Source organism: Paramacrobiotus metropolitanus, unplaced genomic scaffold (assembly GCF_019649055.1).
Source record: "Paramacrobiotus metropolitanus isolate TYO unplaced genomic scaffold, Prichtersi_v1.0 Parri_scaffold0000020, whole genome shotgun sequence".
Classification (NCBI taxonomy): domain Eukaryota; kingdom Metazoa; phylum Tardigrada; class Eutardigrada; order Parachela; family Macrobiotidae; genus Paramacrobiotus; species Paramacrobiotus metropolitanus.
The window spans coordinates 360,484-380,590 of NW_026570240.1; the positions used below are offsets into that span (position 1 = coordinate 360,484).

Here is a 20,107-nt window from a genome sequence, read left to right on the forward strand (position 1 = left end):
AAGGTTATAAATTTCGGATTCTATTGTGTACAACTGAAAGTTATCGGCAATAACGATAGGGTAATCAAAATACAGACATTTTAATGTATCGTTTACTCAGTTTTGAGATCACCGAAGTTATTTATCTCTTATCCAAAGAAATCAGAAAAGTTTACTTTTGCTTACACACATTTTCAAACACGACTGACAAGTGCGCGTGCGGCGATTTCGTAAACGGTAGAAACCTACAATTAAGTGTGATGTTCCCAAAATTAATGCCCTGATGCGTTTGGGTCACTCAGAAAATAATATCGTTAGCTGTACAGCCTCTGTACTCACACGTGGAAGTATCATCGCCAGTCACCATTGACAGTCCGACTGACAGACCGCGCTGTCAGCTGATCGATAAAATAAGAAAGTTCACTTGAGGCCAACACGGTTGCAGGCTGCAGTCAGTCACTGGATTGTTGTGGTTCGGGATTGCTTGCTACTCATTCATTTGATCTCCAACATTGTGCATTTGCACAAAGAATCCGGAAGAGTGTTTCTTTGATTATGTTAAATACTTTGTAATCATGCCAGAACCGAGAAAAAGCCATGGAATTGCTCCGATTATTTATACCTGTTTACTGCTGATACTGAATATAGCTTATTTTGGTGAGTAGCAATACATGAGCAGATTAACTGAGAGAAAATATTTGTGTGGGTAATCCTGTTTTAATTTGCTTTCTTTCAGGAGCGTCGTTGATTATCAGCTACACCACGCATTGTCTGACACTGCGTATGGACTCCAATTATGTGTTGTTTGTTGTGGGCTCGCTGATTGTTTCGCTGATAGACATGAAGGTGCGTGAAAGTGGGTCACTGTGTCTGGCTGAAGTCTTCGACAACCGTACTGTCCGTACAACATTGCAACAAGTAACGCGGTGTTCTTTGCAGTTTCGCAACGTGCGCTCGCTGAAAAACACATTTGGATGGGCGCGGATAGAGTTTTTGGGCAGCGTAAGCCGATAACTCATACATGTGTAACTCGCTTGAAACTAAGTACTGATAGTATTGTTGGCTGGGTATTACTTACAGTTATCTACAGATAGTATGAATAATAAACTGTACAGATAGTACAGATAGTATGAATAATAAACTGCATAGATAATCTGTACAGATAGTATGAATAATAAACTGCATCCATAATGTGGTGCAGCCGTGTAGGCTTTTACCATTTTATGGCACGAGTTAATTTCTCGTGCCATGGAATCTGTAGTTATCTAATGAACTGAAAATTTTGAAAAAAACTGCACACAACAGCTGTTCATCTGGCTTTCACAATTCGCACTGAAGGAACGTTAAATGTTGTTTATAAGTATAAAACAGCGTTTGATTTTAATACTTTTAAGTTTAATGTTTGATCTATATAAAAATAACCGTAAAATAGTTCTTAATTAAGGCAGCAATATTTTCGGTTTTCTTTTTGCTTTTGGATGATTTTGATGCGGGTATTGGAGAATATTCTGCATCGATTTTATAGCTAGCGATTAAGATAATTCTTTCTTTATCAACGTACATAAAGCCAAAATAGGTCAGTCTAATTGATTCAAAATTTGCAGCTTTTTAATGCAACATTTCTGGCGTCGCTGAGCTTTTCGGCTGCCGTGGAATCCATCCAACAGCTGATTCATCTCGCTGGGCACTCTGGACATGATCACGGTGTGCATCAGGATGAGTACGTGAGCCGCTGAAAGGTGGAAAATCCGCTAATTTAACACTCACGCTCCAATTATTTTGCACCGGATATAATGATATTGTTGTGCAATTTGCGAATTCAAGCTAGAACAGGATAGTTATCTGGTGTTTATGTACATTCCGTTAGGGCGATGACCATTATCATATTTGGATTGATCAGATGTGGACTGGCCGTAATCACGTTTTCCGCTCGCATTGGTAACAAAAGCCAAATATTTGCGCTTAATCTGATTGGATTTAATGTCGAAAGCATACAGTGCATTAATTTCGAATTTTGTTATATTATATTTATAGGTACACCGCATATCTGTGTATTTTTTACTGTTTATTACTTATTGCTTTTAGCACTTTTTATTATTTATTTATGTGCGTTTATTATCGATGCCGAATCCACTTGTAGGATGTATTGTTTTCTAAATATTTTATTTTGTAAATTGCAGCTATGAAAGACACTCAAACAAAGATTGTTGTTAACTACACGCAAAATGCCGGAGTGGAACTGTGCGTTTTGCAGCCGTCAAACAGTAATGGCGACCAAAACAGTGATTCAGAATTAAGGCATCTCCACAAATCCCCGGTATTGTCACCCAATCTTCCCGTGGCCGTGATACGGGAAACCGTTGGTCCTGTCACCATTCTGGCGTGTGGCCTGATTATCTTCTTTTACGGTGCCCCGGAAACGTATCGTTGGTACTTATACGTCGATCCCGCTATTTGCCTGACCCAGCTGTTAATTCTGGGACTGACACTGTTTCACAATGCCAAAGAATCATCCATGGCGCTCATGTTGACCATTCCACGTCATGTGAATATTCTGGAGTTGCAAAAAAAGCTCATCCGAACGGTAATTTTATAGGTCTCGATTTAAAATCAAATTTTACGTACGTACGGTTATAAACATTCATTTCGGATAGCATTATATCTCGTACACCTAAAACCTTGAATAAGTTGAGTAATTACAGTAGCATTTCAGTTTCCGCGGACAATTTTGGACGTGCATGATTTTCACCTATGGCGCTCTTCTCGCGATCACTTAGTGGTTACATGCCATCTTATTTGCACTTCCCTGGCAGATTACGTTCGGGCTAGTGCAGATATTGACTGCTTCTTTCGCGGCGAAGGTATCGAAGAGGTCACGATACAACCGGAAGTACTGCCGGTAAGTTGGATAACGGTATGCTGTTGATTATGAAAAGGTATTTCATTAAAGATGTTACGGATTGCGAAATGTGCTCTTGGTTGTGCGCAAAACGTTAAAAGAGCTACTGAAGATGAAAGATTAGTTAATGTTACACTGTTTCTTTCTAATATTCTTGCAAAACGAGGCGCTAGTTTAAACTGTACAAGTATTGTACAATATGCAGTTGTGTAGACTGATATAGTTACTGTGAAACGTAGTGCAATTTAGCGTGTATTGCATTACAGGAATTAGCTTGTTTTGGTCGTGTATTGCTGTTTCGCGGCTTTCACCATTAAGGTGATCATTTATATAACTGTGTAAGAACTTTTCAGGATACTGATCCAGAAATCAATGATGTAATGACACCTAACGCGTGCGCCTGCTGCGAAGCCAGCCCTAAATGTTGCTCGTTAAAAGAAACAAGCCAACTGCAAGACATTCGCAAGAGGACTATTCACAAGCCAACGCCAGAGATGGCTGACCTTGAAATGGATCCAACTACCAGCGGCGATAGTGGGACCGATGAACCGCAGGAAAATACCATAATATCTGTAGCTAACCCTTGATAAAATTCCAAATGCTCAAGATAATCAACAATCGTCTTTTGCGGTGTTCCAAAACAGGCAGCTTTCGGGATAAAGCACCTAGTATTGTAATGTTGCACCGTTTTACTCATCTGTTTTTATCATTGTGATTTTTTATCGATTTCTTGCCTTCGCTTTTACACTCTCCAAAAGAACGCAGCTTTTTTCCAAATCTGTTATTGTTTTATGAAGTTTTTTACTTTTTATGTTAAATTTTCCTACGAGTATTTGTTACCGAATCCAGGTACTGTGTTGTGGTCTTTCGTGATCCGGTGCCTTGATAAAATAGTCCGTGAATGCTTTTAATAAAAATTATGAACATATTCGGACATTTATTTCGCATACATATAGATATTAAGAAATAATTTTTGCAATGCTTTGCAATAAAGCATCAAAAACATCTGTAACATATTGTAAAATGAAAGACAGCAAGCAAACCACCACAATAAAACAACTAAAAGATTAAAAAAATTCAAAAGCACACAGTACTAGACAATAAAACACAAAAAGAAAATGAGGTACAACGATCACTTACCACTAACAGTTAAAATGATTTCTTTGGACTAAATGGAAATGATCGGTTTTCCACGTGATAATCACAGAAAAATAGCATGAATTACTAATCAGCTATAAACGACTACATCAAATTTATCCGTTCTATCGTACACAGGCCAGTGGATACCAGTCAGATCTTTCCTTGGTCAAATCAAACGATTCCAGATTGATGGCAACTCCTCCAAGAAACTGATTCTCCTTGAAACGGTCATAATTCCATACGGTGACCTTTAGTACACGGTATTTCACTTCATCCAGAGGCATACGATACAACAACTACAAAGATCCATTTCTGGTAAGAAGGCCACAATCTAGTCAATGCGAATTAGATGTATAGATTACCATCTCGTTAAAAGTAGGATGCCGACTTTTTCGAACAATTTTCGTCTTTCTTTTTGTCGTTCTAGAGATATCCGGATAAAGGTACGTTTTCACGTAGGGATCAGGAGCATTTCCATCGGTGGACACCTGTAAAAGCCTTCCACAATTGCAAAACCGAGAAACAAACAACGAAAAAAAGCTCGGCATAGTGTACAAAATAAAATCCGTCACGAAATGGCATAAAGGATAGCAGAGTCCAGACATACCAAATCTTTGGCATGGTTCACTAGGACGCAAAGACCTTGATTTTCCTTATAATGGATGGACAGTTTGACTAGCCCTCGTGCTTTGGGACTATCGGGCAACTTCGGCGATGTTGATCTCTTCGCATCCAACCCTGATTTGCAATCAGCATGTTAACCACACCTAGCAGGCACTATCCAATACAACTCGAAATCCAACCTTTTTTATCGACTTGCATATCACTAGAATCTCGTGGAAAGGCATGAAAGAACGTGTAGACGAGATCACACTACAAATACGACGATGTTAGTGCTAACGCCCTATGCATAAGAACATGCTTTGATTTAAATTTTAAGTACATGACACAATTCTTCCGGCTGGTTGAGCAATGACTGCAGAAAGGCTTGCACATCGCCCAGGCGTTTCTGGGCCACATTCTTAACGTTTGTCCGACCAACACGAACTCCGCGGGACACCGGACTCAGTTTGGCTGACGGATGCATCATACACAACTTTTCATACAGTTCCGTTACTTCCCGGTAGGAACGGAAAATAAATGTCGGTTCTCGTTGGTTTTCGCGATAAACTTTAAATATATACACGTAATACTTGTGCGGATCAAAGCGCTTCTGATAGCCAAAGCATTCAATGCTAGTAATTCTTGGATCTGTCCGCTGCGAGAACGCCTTCGTTGAAAACGATAGCATCTGGCCTTTGGTGTTCTCCGCAGAAAATCTCAACTGGGCCAAATTATGCAGGAAGAAATTGAACTGAGTGAACCACGATTTCACGCTTTCTTCAATTAACCGGGTAAAACTGGCTGTGGCTTCAGTATCGTTGAGATCCAACATCAAAGCGCGCTGAACGTACCTCGAAGCATCACGCGTAACTCCTTTAATAGCATTTAATAATTTAAATGAACAAGATTACTGCTCATATATCTATTGTAAAACAAGGAACAGATTTATTTACCTGGAATATCACTGTAGATCATCTAAAATCAGAAGACATAGCAAAGGATTTAGCTGACGAGTTCTTAGTGTACAGAAATATCAGAAACCAAGCAAACCGCAAAACTAAACCTCATCCTCTACTATTCGTACGAAAAACTACTGTATCAAATAGGTCCTATTGTCGATAACCCAAATCATACCATTTCAAACAATGTGATCAATGTATTTCCGTTGCGGCGCAGAATATTGAAAGCCTGGCAGCATAAGTCCACAAACTCTTGGAAGCGAATGGTAGGCTTTTCTCCGCCGTTAATTACGTACACCATATCAGAAGTCAAAACAAAAGGCACTCGATCCCGTCTAATACCACCGAAAGTCTGCGCGTCTCCAAGGAATTTTCCAAAATCAATGTGGAACATGTGACCTGTAAAGCAACATTCGGGTGTGCTACAAACCAATATTCAGCTCAAAATAAAACCACCCATTAAACACACCATCGTGAGTGATCATGATGTTGTCACTATGTCGGTCACAAGCTCCCAGAACGTACGTGGCTACACAATAGCCGGCACACGATTTCGTGAAATTATCGACAGCCTGGAATAAATATTTTAAAGTTGGTAAATTCAATTAGCAAGGTTACTGCAAACCACTAACGCGGCTGTGTTTGGCTTCCGACGGATTATGCTTGATAAGCCAAGATGCCAACGGCTTGTCTTTGAAGGCTCCGGTTACACCATGGACAACCTGAATTTTTCTGAGTGTTTCAGCGTTGTTTATGGCCTCAATAAACCCTGCAAAAAACCATGTCACTCCCATAATAAAGACAAGCCATTCCATTCCACTCAGATGACATTTAACCATAAAAATTGCAAAAACCAAGAAAACGCTTTAACTACCCCAGTTATTTCTAATGATTGTATCTGCATGCTACAACAAAAGTGCCACGAATTCCCAAAAATGCTCACTTCTCACTTGTCAGCATCTGGCAAAATAACGTACAATTTCGCATACAGTTACAAATACTTTTTAAGCGGAAAACCAGCACGTTGTATTAGTATTAATTTCTGAACTATACCGGTCGTTATAAATTTCAGTATTTACCTTTTCTCAAATCAGTCTGACGAATCGTAAATGTGATCATTTGCAAATCCAGGCCGTTCATCTGCCACATTTTGTCCATAATGCGAATCAGCTGCATGGCCAGCTGGTCCTGCCGTAAATCATCTCCACACTTATAGATCACATTAATTGCGTCAGCGTCTTCATCAATACTTTTGAAAGACAGCTTGATGGGAACAGTGAAAGATGGAAAATAACAACTTGATGGAATATCTAAGGATACCACTTTCCAGGCTGAGTTAATGGCCAGATTAACTGGGCCGTTCGACAAGAAATTTTGTGGCACCTGAAGAGCTGTCGTTAGAGCGGTTGTTCTCTGTGTATCTCGGGAGTTCTTGACAGTAACAGCTGTCTCAGTTAGCAGGTGGTTGAATTCTTCCTGCCGCATGAAATTGTCTCGCATCGCCCGACCACTCAAATTCAGCAAAGCGTTCAATATCAGCCGGTAACGATAGCCTAGCTTGGGGCAGTGAATATTTTCTTTCAAAAGCCTAAAAAATACAATTTTCGTAGTTACAGTTTTCAATCTATTTTCGATAATTTAATGCATGCATGTTAAGGCCAAGCATTACTATCAAATACTGTATTTCAATACTTTCAAAACTGTCGAGATTTTCACCACGAAATTTCTTCAAGCAACTTTTGAAACAAATTAAAAATTCAGCCATTTTTAAATAATTGTGTTCTTATCCCTGTCTATAACAAACCCTGAATTTTATAAACACCTGAATTTATTCTATAAACACAAAAGATTTGGGGTGGTAACGATAATAACTGAAAGCCACATACGTCACAAGTTATCGCATGCAACTTCCCCTAATATGCCACTGACCATAAACAATAAAAATGTCGTTGGAGCTCTATGTTATCGTTTGCACTTATGGAGGGCAAATGCCAAGCATACAAGCAATCAAACAATCATGACACTTACCAGTAGAGGTCGTGTGCAATGTTTATGTTGTGTAATGCACTCTCCAAAAGGAACTTAGTCAGCGCATTGGCATCATAGTTCTGCAATTTAATAGCCTGTACCAGCTGTGGCAAAAACCTTGACAATGCCTCGGTGGACGACTGCCGGACGCAGTTTACTGCGTAGCGGCGCACTTCTTCATCCGGAAACCTGAATTATGACAAACTTATAGGACACTCCACGAATATTATCTACATACCCTAGAAAGCTCACGTGTTCAATAGTAACTGCATGGCTTCCACAGGATTTAATTGCGGCCAGTTATCTAATATAGCATAGATGTCCGATAAAGACGCCCAATCCCATGCATGGGCCGCTTGAAGAATTCTCGGCAGCGCTCCAGGAAATGAGTGAAGAAAATTCCGTCTCTCCCAAATCAGCTCTTTTTCACAATGATCTAACGGTTGCAGCATGTCGCGCTCCAAGATATCTTGAAGTTTCTGCTGGACATGATCGTCAAGAGTGTCGAAATCCCGTTTGGTCGCATAAGAGCTGCTGTGCAGCACGGCCGGAAAAATGATTTCGTCATCGTACTCGGGTAGCTCGATCCATAACAAAGGCGAGTTAGGGTCATTAAGGCAACACAAAGCCGGTCCATCGGTGATAATTTGGTCAGTGCGCCACAGACCGATGATCTTATCCCCTTGATGCAAGTGGCACGTGGCCGTGGCCGACAGATCCCAGTCACAATCAAAAAGGAAAAATGATATCCAGCCTAACATCACGGGCGCGGATACTTCGGATGGTTTCTGTTCATCCTGTACAGCGGATCCATACAGTGATAAAATCACTTTGGTCTCACGAGGCAGACTGCAAATACTGATCGAACGAAATTCTATCCTGCAAACAGATAAACACAGTCAATGCAGAAATGTCAACCATGGCAAAACACTTTGCGCTATCTGCTTTGGATGAAAATATGAATAATGTACAACAGGAATGCTGGAATCTACAGTCAACGGAGACATGTGGTTAAGGGTAAATAAAACTAGAACCCCACTCAGTTAAAGTGATAAAGATGGGACAAACTATCAATCAGAAAAGAAAATCAATAAAACAGCTGTCACATAAGGGCAAACAGATAAAAAAATTAGGCTTGACTCAAGTCATGCGTATATCTGCAATATGGTTACAGCGTTTATTGAATTTCAAAATCAGGGCTCATAAAAATGTCATGATTTTCAAAAATGGATAACACATACTAAAATTACATTAAACTGATACGCTAACAGCTAACTGTAATGCACCGGGAACGCTTTCTACAAAAAATACGCTTTCTACGAAAAAAGCTGAGAAATTCTCAGATTCGAGAAGCAGACTCACGTCCGCTAAAGTCCTTACCATTGTTCAAATGCAAGTTTTCCGAAAAAACTGTCAGCCACTTGGACGGTGTTGCTGTCGACGGGTACGTGCAGATTTTCCCGAGAATAATGCAGCGAACAAGAAAAGTAAAACCCAGAATACTGAATTTTCCATTCCGGGGGAATACTGTGAACGGAATCGATATAAAATTTTACCGGATCCAAGACTGTGATCATCTCTCGTCTGGCTTTTACGCGTTCAGGTGGTTTATAAAGGGAAAACCGCGAGCGAAAAGTCGTGGTATATAAGTGGAACAGTCTAACAATAGCCGTTCGCAGCGCTCCGATAGTTGTTCTCAGATCCGCTTCTCCGGTAGAAAACTGCGACTGCAGGCGCGATGTATCTTTCGTTTGATTAATACTGGCTAAATGTGTGAAAGCAAACAGCTTATCCAAAGCAGTGGTTATGAAATGCGGTTCCAAGCGTCGTAGTTTGCTGCCAACAGCTTTGACAGTCTGCGAAACATTGTTATAGGGCAACTCTCCGGTTTTACCATCTTTGTACGCTTTAATATATTTTTCCACTTCTCGCTCAAAAATGTCTATCAAAATCTCGACATCCTCCAAACTGGGCTCCTTCGGCCGCTTACAAATGTCATCCAAAATGAAAGGCCGCTGGTCATCTTCCAGCGTGCGTCGCATGTCACGATGGTCATTCATGTCTAACAAACTGACGTTCAAAGGGGTTTCGCTGATGCGGCACGTGTGAACGTGTTGATAATCGGCTAGCGGAGCTTCTCCGGACAAACAATCCATCCGCCCGTGAATCCGCAACATGTAGCGGTTCATCTGCATTAACGATGCTTGATCGCCCTTCAGTTCGTACAGCACATGAAAGATGGCATGTTCCACACTGGTCTGCACATCGCAATCAAATGACACGGTTGCCTCCGACGGTCGATGGTGAACGTTTAACTTGATGCTTCCCGAGAGATTGCGCTGAAATTCTTCGACCATGGGAGCCCGGATGTAGCCCACATTGGTCAGTTCATCATCGTACCGGAAATCCTTCTGCAGTCGGAACACCATGGCGAAGAAGCTGCGCAGATTCTCGTTCTCGGATTTGGCCGGTGTCAAGGCTAGCCTATCATTCTCGGCATCAAATGGCGCTCGGGAAATAGATTTACCCCGATTATCCTTGGCTGCTTCGGCCTCCTTACTCTCCGAATCAATCAGACTGATAGTCTGTGAATTTCTTCGTGATTCCAAATCCATATCATCGATTCGCGTCCACCCACCCAACTCCCCATTCTCCAGCTGGACGGACTCGGTGGAGGAATCCGACGACACTGAAAAGGGCCGCAGTGGATCAAATTCACTCCAGTCGCTGTCGTGATTAATAGGCGCCAACAGGCCAAAGTCAATCAGATCCCCCGTCTTCTTCAGTCGCTCCGCCGTCTCCTTCTGAAACAACGAGACCACATTAACGGGTTTCACCAGGGGGGCGGGGGCGGTGGGGAAGGCGGGGGTGCTAGTGCTGGAGCGGATGAGTAAGCGGTCTACGGCGGGCGGTAGGAAGGAGGCATTGGGGATGGATGCCACGCGATACCCGGACAGACTGACATTCTGCAGGTTGGCATTGTAGTGGCCGTACGCGTGTGGTGCAGCGTGACTGGGCCAGGCAGAGGCATGGCCATTGTTGAAGCCATTCTCTTGAGGGAGTGGGCCCACGCTCGACTGGGACCAGCGCGGACGCGGAGCGGCGTAGGGGGATGTTGTCCCGCATGCATACAAAAGATTCAACAGATCATCGTGCGCTTTACCACGACTCGACACCTCCGACGAAAAATCAATCAGATTTTTCGTGGCACCTTCATCACGTTGGGAGATGTCTATATTCGTAAATAACACCGTTAACGATTCATAATTTTCTTGTCAGACTCACTTTTTACAAAATAATGTGATACTTCATTAGATTTTTCTAGCAAATTTCACCTGGTAGAGACATCAGAGGATCAAATTCCGACAGCTCCGACGGATCCAAGGTCGCACTGAATGGAAACTTTCACAGTGTACGTCTGCAGACATAACAAACGCGATCATGTCCGCCTTCCAGCTTTCAGATACCATAAACACGAAGACTTCCAAACACTCCCGTTTTCAAACATCCCCATTCAAAATGATTCACAGCTGTTCTGCAGAAATCTGGAAGAATTCCTCTAGTTGCAGTTCTCCAGAATCTTGGGATTATGTAGCCAATTGGATCAGCTGTTTATGATCCAGGTAAGATAGGCTTAGAGTCTTAGACAGCGTTGTTGCGCATGTCATCAGACATTAGCATTGAAACTGACTCTGGGTGTCAAATAAGTACAGCACCACATCATTTATTTCAAAACCAAGAGAAATACAACCACTTTTAGTTTTATCATTTTGCATTGTTAGCATCTCATTCGATACGATTTAAAAGTCGTTTGACTGGTTAACTAGCATGTCTGTCTACGGTACTTATCACCTTTCACAGTCAGTGTAGTGGCTTTACTACTCTGTTTAATATGAGACTGGAAGCGAATAGAGACGACAAGCTTGCAAAAATCGAAAACGTACACACACATTACAGTGCACAGTCACTTTGGCACGAGGCAAACTAAAAGAGGCGTGACCGCCGTGACGTATTAGTGGTAAGGCGTGATCCAGGATTTACGTAACGTGGACCAGGATCGCGGTTACAGGGGACTGGAAGAGAAAGAGCTACACGTGCTGCACGAGACTGGAAATATTTTATTATAAATAAACATACGAGTATAAATGGTTCTGTCGTGTGACGAGTTGTGACCGTTACTTATTTGTTCAACTAGAAGTATTCAGTCTTTACAAATAATTAATTAATGAACAATATAATGGGGTAGCATCACCACCATGGAAAAAAACAAGACAGCTTGAGCAGCTTGAGCTAACACTACTCGTACTAATCGTAAATAAAAGTTTAATCACATACAGCTGCAGAACGAGCAAAGCAAACAGCAAAAATGTATGGGTACTGTAGGATACGTAACATAAAGCTTATGAAAGGAAAACAATTTAAACAACACAAGTTTTCAGAGCGGTACGAAAACAATCCACAAACCGGCTTTAAATTAACAAGTAAGGGTGTCGTTTCCGGCACACTGGTTTACATTAGACGTTATTGAACCCTATTATGCAACGCATCGCTTTTTGTAAAAAGAATTCGAATGTACCGGCACATGAACTTACTTATTAATAATTATCATTTTCTTAAACAATACATCAATCGTACACTCGATCAGAAACAATTTTTCACGGAACTTGTGGCTTACATACGTGTCGGCAATACCATAAAAACTAATGAAGTTACTGTATGAGTACACGTGGAATAATGTAGTATTCACTATTCAGTTGGATTAGTTTTTATTTTCTGTATCACTCCAATGAGATTGCAACGGGCTGTTAAGCAAACCAAATAAAAATTCTCTCAAAATGTTTTCCTGTATGGGCCACCTCTCGTTAAAAATGTGATAACCCATTACTACAACACTGGTAAAAATTAAATATCAATTTAAAAAAAACGTACCAAACATCCAAAAATTATCTGTGCTGACCGCCAGCAACATTGGCACTGTGAACCGAGTTGGGATCGGTGTTCTTAGGAGCGACTGTGGAAGCACTTCCGACTGGTTGCTGAAACTGCCCTGGAACGACGGAATTATACCCTTGTTGGGATGGTGGATTTTGTCCGTAGCCTTGCTGATTGGTTTGCTGGTTATACTGGTTACTTTGTTGATTGTTGTACTGCTGGTTGGGCTGGCCTCCATATTGGCCACCTTGCGGCTGAAACTGCGATGGATTTCCCTGTTGTACATAAGGCGCTGGCGTACCACCGACGTTCTGGTAGTTACTATTCGGTTGTTGCTGATTGTAGCCCTGCTGCTGCTGGTTATTATACCCTTGCTGCTGTTGATTTGTATTGTAACCTTGCTGATTCGGGTTATAGCCCTGCTGCTGATTCTGCCACTGCTGTTGTTGCTGGTAGGGCTGCTGCTGCATATGTGGCTGATTGCCAGGATACTGTCCATATCCACCGGGATTATAACCCTGTGGCGGTCCTTGACCAGGATACTGACCATAACCGCCTCCACCCTGGGGATAACCACCACCCTGAGGCCCATTACCATATTGCGGAGGGTACCGATAGTTTTGATCGTGCGAGGCCAGCTGACGTTCGTATTCCCTCAACGCTTCATCACTGTAAAGAGGCTGCTGATCCAAGGTCTGCCAGGTGCTGTCATCCTGAAATTCGGCCTTTTTCGCTTGCGTCATGAACTCATCCAAGCTGATCATTCCATCCCTGTTTGTATCAATCTACAGTACAAAAGTTTTCTTCACAGGAACGATATACCAAAAAAAGAATGCTACACAAAACAAACTGGTACTTTTTGTTAGTTCATTAGCACGAGTAAGATCCCAAGTGCTATACCTCTTTCATAACATGTTCGCGCATTCTGGCCATTTCTTCGGACCGTTCACGCATATCATCTTCAGGTGCATTTGGATCGTACACCTTGTCCAGTTCTTTCTGAAATAAGGCTTCCAGTTCGCCTTGGTCCAAAATGTGATCTTCATTAAGGTCTGTAAATGTAGACAGTTACAACCAAAGAACCAAACAAAAACAGAAGATTAACGTTCGCACCATGGAGTTTAAAGAACGTCTTAGGTTCAAACTCCTCTTTCGGCAATCCGTCGCTTTCCTCCCATACTTCTTCTAGCTGAGCCTTACTACCCTAGAAACGCTTGGATAATAGTTATCGTGCCACAAAATTTAATATCGCCTATTAATATTTTGTTTTACAAACTGGAGAGACAAGTCGGAAAACAGAAATGCGAAACATTATGCGCTAAAATTAAGTAAGTAATGGTGCTACAAAATCGAAATTTCAGACAGCAATGACAAAATTTAAAGGAAATGAAACTCTATAACGGTTAAGGTTGAAGAGACGAGATTCCACTTACAGGATGGTGAACAGCGGGATGTTCTTTATGCTTCTTCTTCATATCCTCAAATTTTCGTTCTTCTTCTTGTTTGGTCCTTTCGTCCATAGCTTTGAGTTTCTCACGTCGTTGGTGCTCCTTTTCCATTTCATAATTCTGAAACTCTTGGCGACGTTTTTCATCGGCTGCTTGCAAATCAGCTGTAGTCTACATCACCAGAAGGCAGAAATTGAATTGAAACGTACGTGACAGTTCATCAAAAGTTCGAAATCGAGCGAACTGCAATAACACACCTGTTTTATCAAGCGCTTCAAATCTTCTTCGTCAAAATTATCCTTGGACGGATCCAGATGTGCGGGAATTTTTAATTCTTTCATGTCTATAAAAAAAAGTCAGCATCCATTTCGCAGAAGGAATGGTTTGGTGCTCGTGTTACCATTTCGATCAACCTGCTCTTTTACTAATGCTCGCAATCGATTCAGTTCCTGTCGTTTAACTTCATCTAGTTTGCTCCTGAGGTTGTGCGAAACAAAATTCAGTTCGTTGGCAATTTCGCCAGTCTAAAGCAGGAAAACGGGTAAGCACAAAAACTCAACGCAGTGACTACTTTTTCCAATTCTAACTGATTCGCAAACAATTTTCCTGTTTACAAACAATTTACCTTGAAATGCTCTGGATCGGCGCTTTCCATTTTCTTGCGAAAAGCGGGATCCGCCTCGAGAATGTTGACAATCTCTTTCAGATATCTGTCGTACTCCAAACCAGAATCCTAAATGAAAAACGGTTTGTGTAATCCTGGAACTAATAATAATCGTGCACAAAATAAAATAAATTCAAACCGCAAAACTTATTGCCCCGCAAATCGCGATACGCTGCAGACAATCATCATACGATCATACCCAGTCTTCAATTGTGCTGTTGCGAGAGGCTGGTTCCGGAGGCATAGTCGTCATCGTCACTGGAAGACCCTGACATTTCCATATTATCAATGACAACAAGCCCAAAATTTGCCATAAAAGTTCCATGTTAATATTAACGGAGTCTGGCACTGAGGGTAAGGAATTATGAGGCAACAGGTACCGAGAATCGTAAGGTTAAGCACTGTAGTCGTAAAGTCGTTCTGTACTTAACACCTGCGAAAAAACAAATCTCTCAGAAAATGTTCTTCACCACAGAGCTGGCAGTCTGTCGGTCGTGTACGTACCTGTATTTTATATAAGAAACCATCACACAATCAAAACAACGTCTCCCGTGTTCAGGGAATGCAAATCAAAATCAAATAACAAAGATCACACTTTGACAATGTCAGAACAGGCTTAAAAAACAACACGTGGAGGTCCGACTTGTTAATATCATACTGGTTTGTCAGTTGTAGCCAAAATTGCAACAAAAACAGCTTGGCTTTCACTAAAACATTTAAAAATAAGTTCACTTTAAAATCTGAAACCCAGACTACCACACATAGTACAAATAAATACCGTGAACAAGGCAGAGGCAGACACAAAACTACATTCTATACAGTAAAAAAAATAGTTGTCCTGTATCAAAAATGAAACGCCGTGTATTTCGAAAAAATTTATGTTACTTTGTATTTCCTAATTTTTTAACCACGGATTCCGGATATAAGAAACAGGCAGGTATAAACTCACACATCTGCCCAATAAGATTTAAAGAAGGGCGGTCCATATCCAGTTGGGTTGTGTGGATTGGCTAAAGGAGCCGGAAAACGCGAACATACTATACTGACTGCAGCTTGATAAAACTCCACAGAATTGAACTTTCGATGTTACTTTGCTTTGCCAGTTCCCAGCTCGAAATCGAAAAAAATTATTAATTTCGTTTTTTTTTTAACTGTCAGGGCACTGTATTTTGCTTTGGGGTCTTTTTGGACGAGAAAGTATTGCGACACAGGGCGCTGCAACTTGCTACAAGGGCTGTCGGAGACCGCTAGATTGAACTGCATGACGCTTTGTACCAGTAGTATTTTGCGGACTGTTTCTCGTGCACCGGGTTTGTTTGCGCGATATTCCCGTCCCTTGGGTGCAGTGCGGTCTTTTCGTCCGAGCATTTTCTCGAGAACCAATATTTGTGGTGAATCGGTATCCTCCACCCTGGCTGCCGGAGATATGCCTTTTCAAGCTCAAGAATTCGGTGGCCTTCATCATGAAGATTACCGGATCTTCTTGTCCCACGGAAATACCGCAATTTCTCCATTCCACGATGTTCCTTTGATTCCGGATCGAAGTACGTACTTTAACATTTTTCGCTATCGTCTCAAATTCAGTAAACATCATTATCATTGTCCTCCAAGACTTTCATTTAACGAAAGACTTTCATTGTCTGAAAGCATAAAAAATTATAATGGGAGAATTGCATAAATTGTTGTAATCTGCCTTCCACTTTTTTGGACAATTTAATTATTACCATTTTTTATCTTACTAGCGTTTAATAATGTTGTTTTAAAATTATGGTTAGCGTTGCATTGTTGCTTAAAAATTTGAGTATTTTGAATGCTGGTATATAAACAAGAACCAGAGCATAAAGTAGGTTTTGAACGAAACAGTACTTATAAGAAATATGAAATCAGTATTAAACTATTGTTCAATTTATTGAGTAATTCTCCGAGCTGGTGGTCTGTTTGCCCTAGATCTGAAACAATTACAGTACAAAATTACAGTACCTAACAAAAAATTGACTGCTTACTGAACTGTTGGCAGCTTGGATGGGTTGCATTAGGATTTATCGTTAATGCAAAATTTGAAGTTAATTAGTGTAAACCTGCGCAGGTGAATTGCTATGTATACTGGCTGAGGCCGAATAAAAGTACACACAAATTTGAAGTGTTCGCATGTATCGAGTTTGCTCTAATTACAGGCATTCAAAAAGAAGGAACGGAAGTTGACGGAAACGCAATTAAACAAGGCGTGTACAACATGGTGGTGGAGATTCCACGATGGACAAATGCGAAAATGGAGGTAGGGAGTAAATTTTCGAAGAGGTATAAATTATAATGCGTAATGTCGCAGGCCTTTTTTTAAAGGCTTAGTTGTCAGCCACTTGAAGTACAGGCTTAATATTACTGACTATCAATTTAGCACGAACGAACACAACAGAAGTTCACAAATTTCTTGTGAATGCATTATGAAGATTACTTCGTATTCGCGCTGTTTGTAGCTTGGTTCTTAATCATGTCTCTTTCCCTAATCTACTCATTTTAACCTGGACAAAATGAAACTTTCACAGAACATTCTATAACCTGAGAAATTGAATTTTTATTTGGCGTTTGATGGTACAGTTTTGTAGTTTCCTGGTTATGTGACTGAGACAGCCGACAGGTACATAGCTCGTTTTTGATGCGTTGATGATTAAAGTTTGGTTGCCCACAGATCAATACCAAAGAGCCCTTGAATCCCATCAAACAAGATGTGAAGAAAGGAAAAGTGCGTTTTGTCTGCAATGTCTTCCCACATAAAGGATACATATGGAATTATGGTGCATTTCCACAGGTTTGTTCTTTTGTTCCACGCTTCCTTTTTTTTACTGTCTGCCATGCTGCTTTCGTGAGTTATAATTGTCCATAGGAAACTGAATGTGTTGTGCGCCATTTGTCACTCTCAGAAATCATTCAGTATTTAATATTATGATGTATGCAATAGTGACATGTTGTTTGTCTCGTTTAATATCGATTGCGAATACATGCTAAACGTACTATCTCATAATTCAAAAAACCGTAAGCTTCATAATTGCTTACAAGTTATATAGTACCGCATTACGATGCATTTAATTAACAGACACATATATAGATACAGGAGAACTAAATGGATTTTTTTCGGTTTGTGAGTCGTATTCTGTTTAATTTTATTTATGCGTGTATGGAATTGTTAAATCCTAGAAACGTATTTGAAATTCGGATATTATGAATGCTATTTAAAAGTAATTTGACCGACGGACCGACCGACGGTAAAAGATTCCACAAAATTTCAAAAAAATTGTATCTGTATGGTACATAGCAAATTTCTGTTTTTTTTCCATGCTTTACTAATTACCATGTGTCGGTAACCACCGCCCTACCTGGTATTTCTGATCTACCCGTTGTAATATCGAGATTTAAGTCTACCACGGCACCTACATAAGGCTGCATTACGCATAGTAGCGAATTATTGAATAATCCGTAATAGTGGATACAATAATTCTCGTTCATGTTTACCTAAAATCCTGAAATTTTTAGGTAGGAGCCGTATTAAGAACCAGGCACTTGAATTTGTCGGTATTAAGTGGCTTTACGTAACTAGTGTTTTATTTAGACATGGGAAGACCCTGAACATATTTCACCTGAAACGGGATGCAAAGGTGATGGAGATCCCGTGGATGTCTGTGAGATTGGTCACCGGGTAGGTTACATAAAGCCTCTGGTGCTATTTTTAGTCGTTTAATCGATGTTCCCTGGTATCATAATCGGGATTGTAATGCTACGGAATTACCAGACCGGGCCTTTATGTATCTTTTAATCAGGTTGCCAATCGCGGTGAAGTGCTGCAGGTGAAGGTATTGGGTGTAATTGCTTTGATCGACGAAGGGGAAACCGACTGGAAGATTATTGCCATCAATATACACGATCCGCTGGCGGAGAAAATGAACGGTATGGCTCTCTTGGTGTACGCACAGTGCGCACATAATAGACTGTTTGCTTTTGTCGAAAACGTTCCATAATCCTTTGTGCGCCAGGATTGGTACTGGCCTGAGTGCATAGTCCTCTTGATTTGCTAGATATTGATGATGTGGAGAAGTATATGCCGGGCTTTATGCAAAATACCATTGACTGGTTCCGTTGTTATAAAATGCCTGATGGCAAACCGGAAAACCGCTTTGCCTTTGATGGAAAGGCAATGGGAAGGGTAAGCGTTAATAATAGAAATTAGAATGTATGGCTTTATAGCGGGCTTCGTAATTTTGATAACTTTGCCTTCGTTATTGGAAGGCTTTTAGTTAGGTTGTAATGTATTTTTAGGTTGATGTTTACCTGTTCTTATTTGCAGTATTTTGAAATGTCGAAGTTCCCAGATGTGGAATTTTTCGAAATTTTAGACAAATGCATTTCTGTCAGTGATTAATGCTTAATAGTAGTTAGATTGTAATTTTTTATGGCTTACCCGTAGTTTGGATGATATTAATTCAGCACTGACGTTAATTTTAGGATTTGGCTATCAAAGTGGTGGAAGAAACTCATCAATACTGGAAGGACTTGGTGAACAACAAAGTCGATCGTGGACTGAGCTGGTACGTTTTCGTTTTACCGACACGACGCGCGCGGTATGTATTAAGTTAGTCATCCAATATTACTGGTTTTGCTCTTCAGCTTGTGTTGTGTACGAGTTCTAATAATTCACTTCAGTTCGTAATCTTTGTGTACATTCGTGACTGATGTTTTGCTATTAGGAAATTGCTTTTTTTTGTTATAGTTGTAATACGACGCTTAAGGAGAGTCCGTATCTGATTTCTTCGTCAGATGCTGCTGCAGTTTTAAGCAAGCAGCCGAAGTACCGGAAAACAGAACCGATTGATCCTGTTCATGACACCTGGCATTACGTGAACCGCACCGCTTAAAATGAAGCTCGAGAATTCATGGCTATACCGTTAACAGAAATTTGTGTGTCATTCTTTGCTGCTAATTTACAAGTTAGTTCATGAGTTCCTGATCGCACGTGAAAAACAAGAAAAATTGATACATCAATTTAAATCAGTTTGGGATTGGGTTCTGTTGTTATTGTTTTCTTATTTAATTCCGGGACGTGTGAAATCGGTTAATATAGTCTTTGCAAGTTGCTGATAGTTTTTAGTTGTTGTTATAATTATTGTGATTTGTGGAAGTATGAAAAATCGTGACTTTCGATTGCTAAAAGTCTGAAACCATAATGCGGTACTTCATACGTGACAAGTAGAACAAGCAGCTTCACAGATGTTTTGTCTAAGCTCTAAATTAACACCAAATCTTTAAAATAGAAAAATTATTATATAAGACATGGACATAAAATTTACTCTTCATTATATTTCAAAATCAGTGTGGACTCAAATTTTGCTGAATAGAGTTACTTGCAGAATTAGCAATACACTGGAGCAAAAACCGCAGATATTTTAGAAGGTGCCGGCTGGCCTAC

At 40.6% G+C, this 20,107-nt stretch overlaps 4 protein-coding genes across 4 annotated transcripts; 2 read left to right on the forward strand and 2 right to left on the reverse strand.

The window, feature by feature from the left end:
• The first annotated feature begins 114 nt into the window (after nucleotides 1-114).
• On the forward strand, nucleotides 115-3,807 carry LOC129586260 (proton-coupled zinc antiporter SLC30A1-like). Its single transcript, XM_055479372.1, has 8 exons — nucleotides 115-636; nucleotides 716-825; nucleotides 919-981; nucleotides 1,584-1,699; nucleotides 1,847-1,917; nucleotides 2,160-2,563; nucleotides 2,693-2,878; nucleotides 3,232-3,807. The coding sequence occupies exons 1-8, from the start codon at nucleotides 555-557 to the stop codon at nucleotides 3,463-3,465; spliced, it is 1,266 nt and encodes a 421-aa protein (XP_055335347.1). The 5' UTR covers nucleotides 115-554; the 3' UTR covers nucleotides 3,466-3,807.
• Nucleotides 3,770-12,675, reverse strand: LOC129586257 (phosphatidylinositol 4-phosphate 3-kinase C2 domain-containing subunit alpha-like). The gene is made up of 15 exons (XM_055479370.1): nucleotides 12,538-12,675; nucleotides 10,944-11,681; nucleotides 8,989-10,840; nucleotides 7,861-8,487; nucleotides 7,609-7,797; nucleotides 6,660-7,168; nucleotides 6,213-6,349; nucleotides 6,050-6,152; nucleotides 5,756-5,979; nucleotides 5,575-5,596; nucleotides 4,962-5,494; nucleotides 4,822-4,891; nucleotides 4,626-4,756; nucleotides 4,381-4,506; nucleotides 3,770-4,314 (listed from the first exon to the last, which is right to left on the reverse strand). Exons 2-15 carry the CDS (start codon nucleotides 10,954-10,956, stop codon nucleotides 4,141-4,143), a joined length of 4,710 nt encoding a protein of 1,569 aa, XP_055335345.1. The 5' UTR covers nucleotides 10,957-11,681; nucleotides 12,538-12,675; the 3' UTR covers nucleotides 3,770-4,140.
• Nucleotides 12,358-15,591, reverse strand: LOC129586258 (nucleobindin-2-like). Its single transcript, XM_055479371.1, has 9 exons — nucleotides 15,157-15,591; nucleotides 14,852-15,085; nucleotides 14,614-14,721; nucleotides 14,389-14,512; nucleotides 14,246-14,331; nucleotides 13,974-14,159; nucleotides 13,654-13,744; nucleotides 13,441-13,592; nucleotides 12,358-13,325 (listed from the first exon to the last, which is right to left on the reverse strand). Exons 2-9 carry the CDS (start codon nucleotides 14,975-14,977, stop codon nucleotides 12,552-12,554), a joined length of 1,647 nt encoding a protein of 548 aa, XP_055335346.1. The 5' UTR covers nucleotides 14,978-15,085; nucleotides 15,157-15,591; the 3' UTR covers nucleotides 12,358-12,551.
• Nucleotides 15,592-15,716: 125 nt separating this feature from the next.
• On the forward strand, nucleotides 15,717-19,842 carry LOC129586261 (inorganic pyrophosphatase-like). The gene is made up of 8 exons (XM_055479373.1): nucleotides 15,717-16,196; nucleotides 16,827-16,927; nucleotides 17,339-17,458; nucleotides 18,257-18,343; nucleotides 18,465-18,591; nucleotides 18,720-18,847; nucleotides 19,147-19,229; nucleotides 19,412-19,842. The coding sequence occupies exons 1-8, from the start codon at nucleotides 15,914-15,916 to the stop codon at nucleotides 19,554-19,556; spliced, it is 1,074 nt and encodes a 357-aa protein (XP_055335348.1). The 5' UTR covers nucleotides 15,717-15,913; the 3' UTR covers nucleotides 19,557-19,842.
• The last annotated feature ends 265 nt before the right edge of the window (nucleotides 19,843-20,107 follow it).

Coding starts and splice junctions, on each gene's coding strand:
- LOC129586257 (XM_055479370.1), bottom strand. Junction 6,153..6,212: donor CGGAAGCCAAACACAGCCGC/GTTAGTGGTTTG, acceptor TATTTATTCCAG/GCTGTCGATAATTTCACGAA. Junction 4,507..4,625: donor TGAACCATGCCAAAGATTTG/GTATGTCTGGAC, acceptor AGGCTTTTACAG/GTGTCCACCGATGGAAATGC.
- LOC129586260 (XM_055479372.1), top strand. CDS start 555: ATGCCAGAACCGAGAAAAAGCCATGGAATTGCTCCGATTATTTATACC. Junction 1,918..2,159: donor CACGTTTTCCGCTCGCATTG/GTAACAAAAGCC, acceptor TGTAAATTGCAG/CTATGAAAGACACTCAAACA. Junction 2,564..2,692: donor AAAAAAAGCTCATCCGAACG/GTAATTTTATAG, acceptor GTAGCATTTCAG/TTTCCGCGGACAATTTTGGA.
- LOC129586258 (XM_055479371.1), bottom strand. CDS start 14,977: ATGGAACTTTTATGGCAAATTTTGGGCTTGTTGTCATTGATAATATGG. Junction 14,160..14,245: donor TGAAGCGCTTGATAAAACAG/GTGTGTTATTGC, acceptor CTGGTGATGTAG/ACTACAGCTGATTTGCAAGC. Junction 13,745..13,973: donor ATCCCGCTGTTCACCATCCT/GTAAGTGGAATC, acceptor AAGCGTTTCTAG/GGTAGTAAGGCTCAGCTAGA.
- LOC129586261 (XM_055479373.1), top strand. CDS start 15,914: ATGACGCTTTGTACCAGTAGTATTTTGCGGACTGTTTCTCGTGCACCG. Junction 18,848..19,146: donor ATGGAAAGGCAATGGGAAGG/GTAAGCGTTAAT, acceptor CGTTAATTTTAG/GATTTGGCTATCAAAGTGGT. Junction 19,230..19,411: donor GTCGATCGTGGACTGAGCTG/GTACGTTTTCGT, acceptor TTTTTGTTATAG/TTGTAATACGACGCTTAAGG.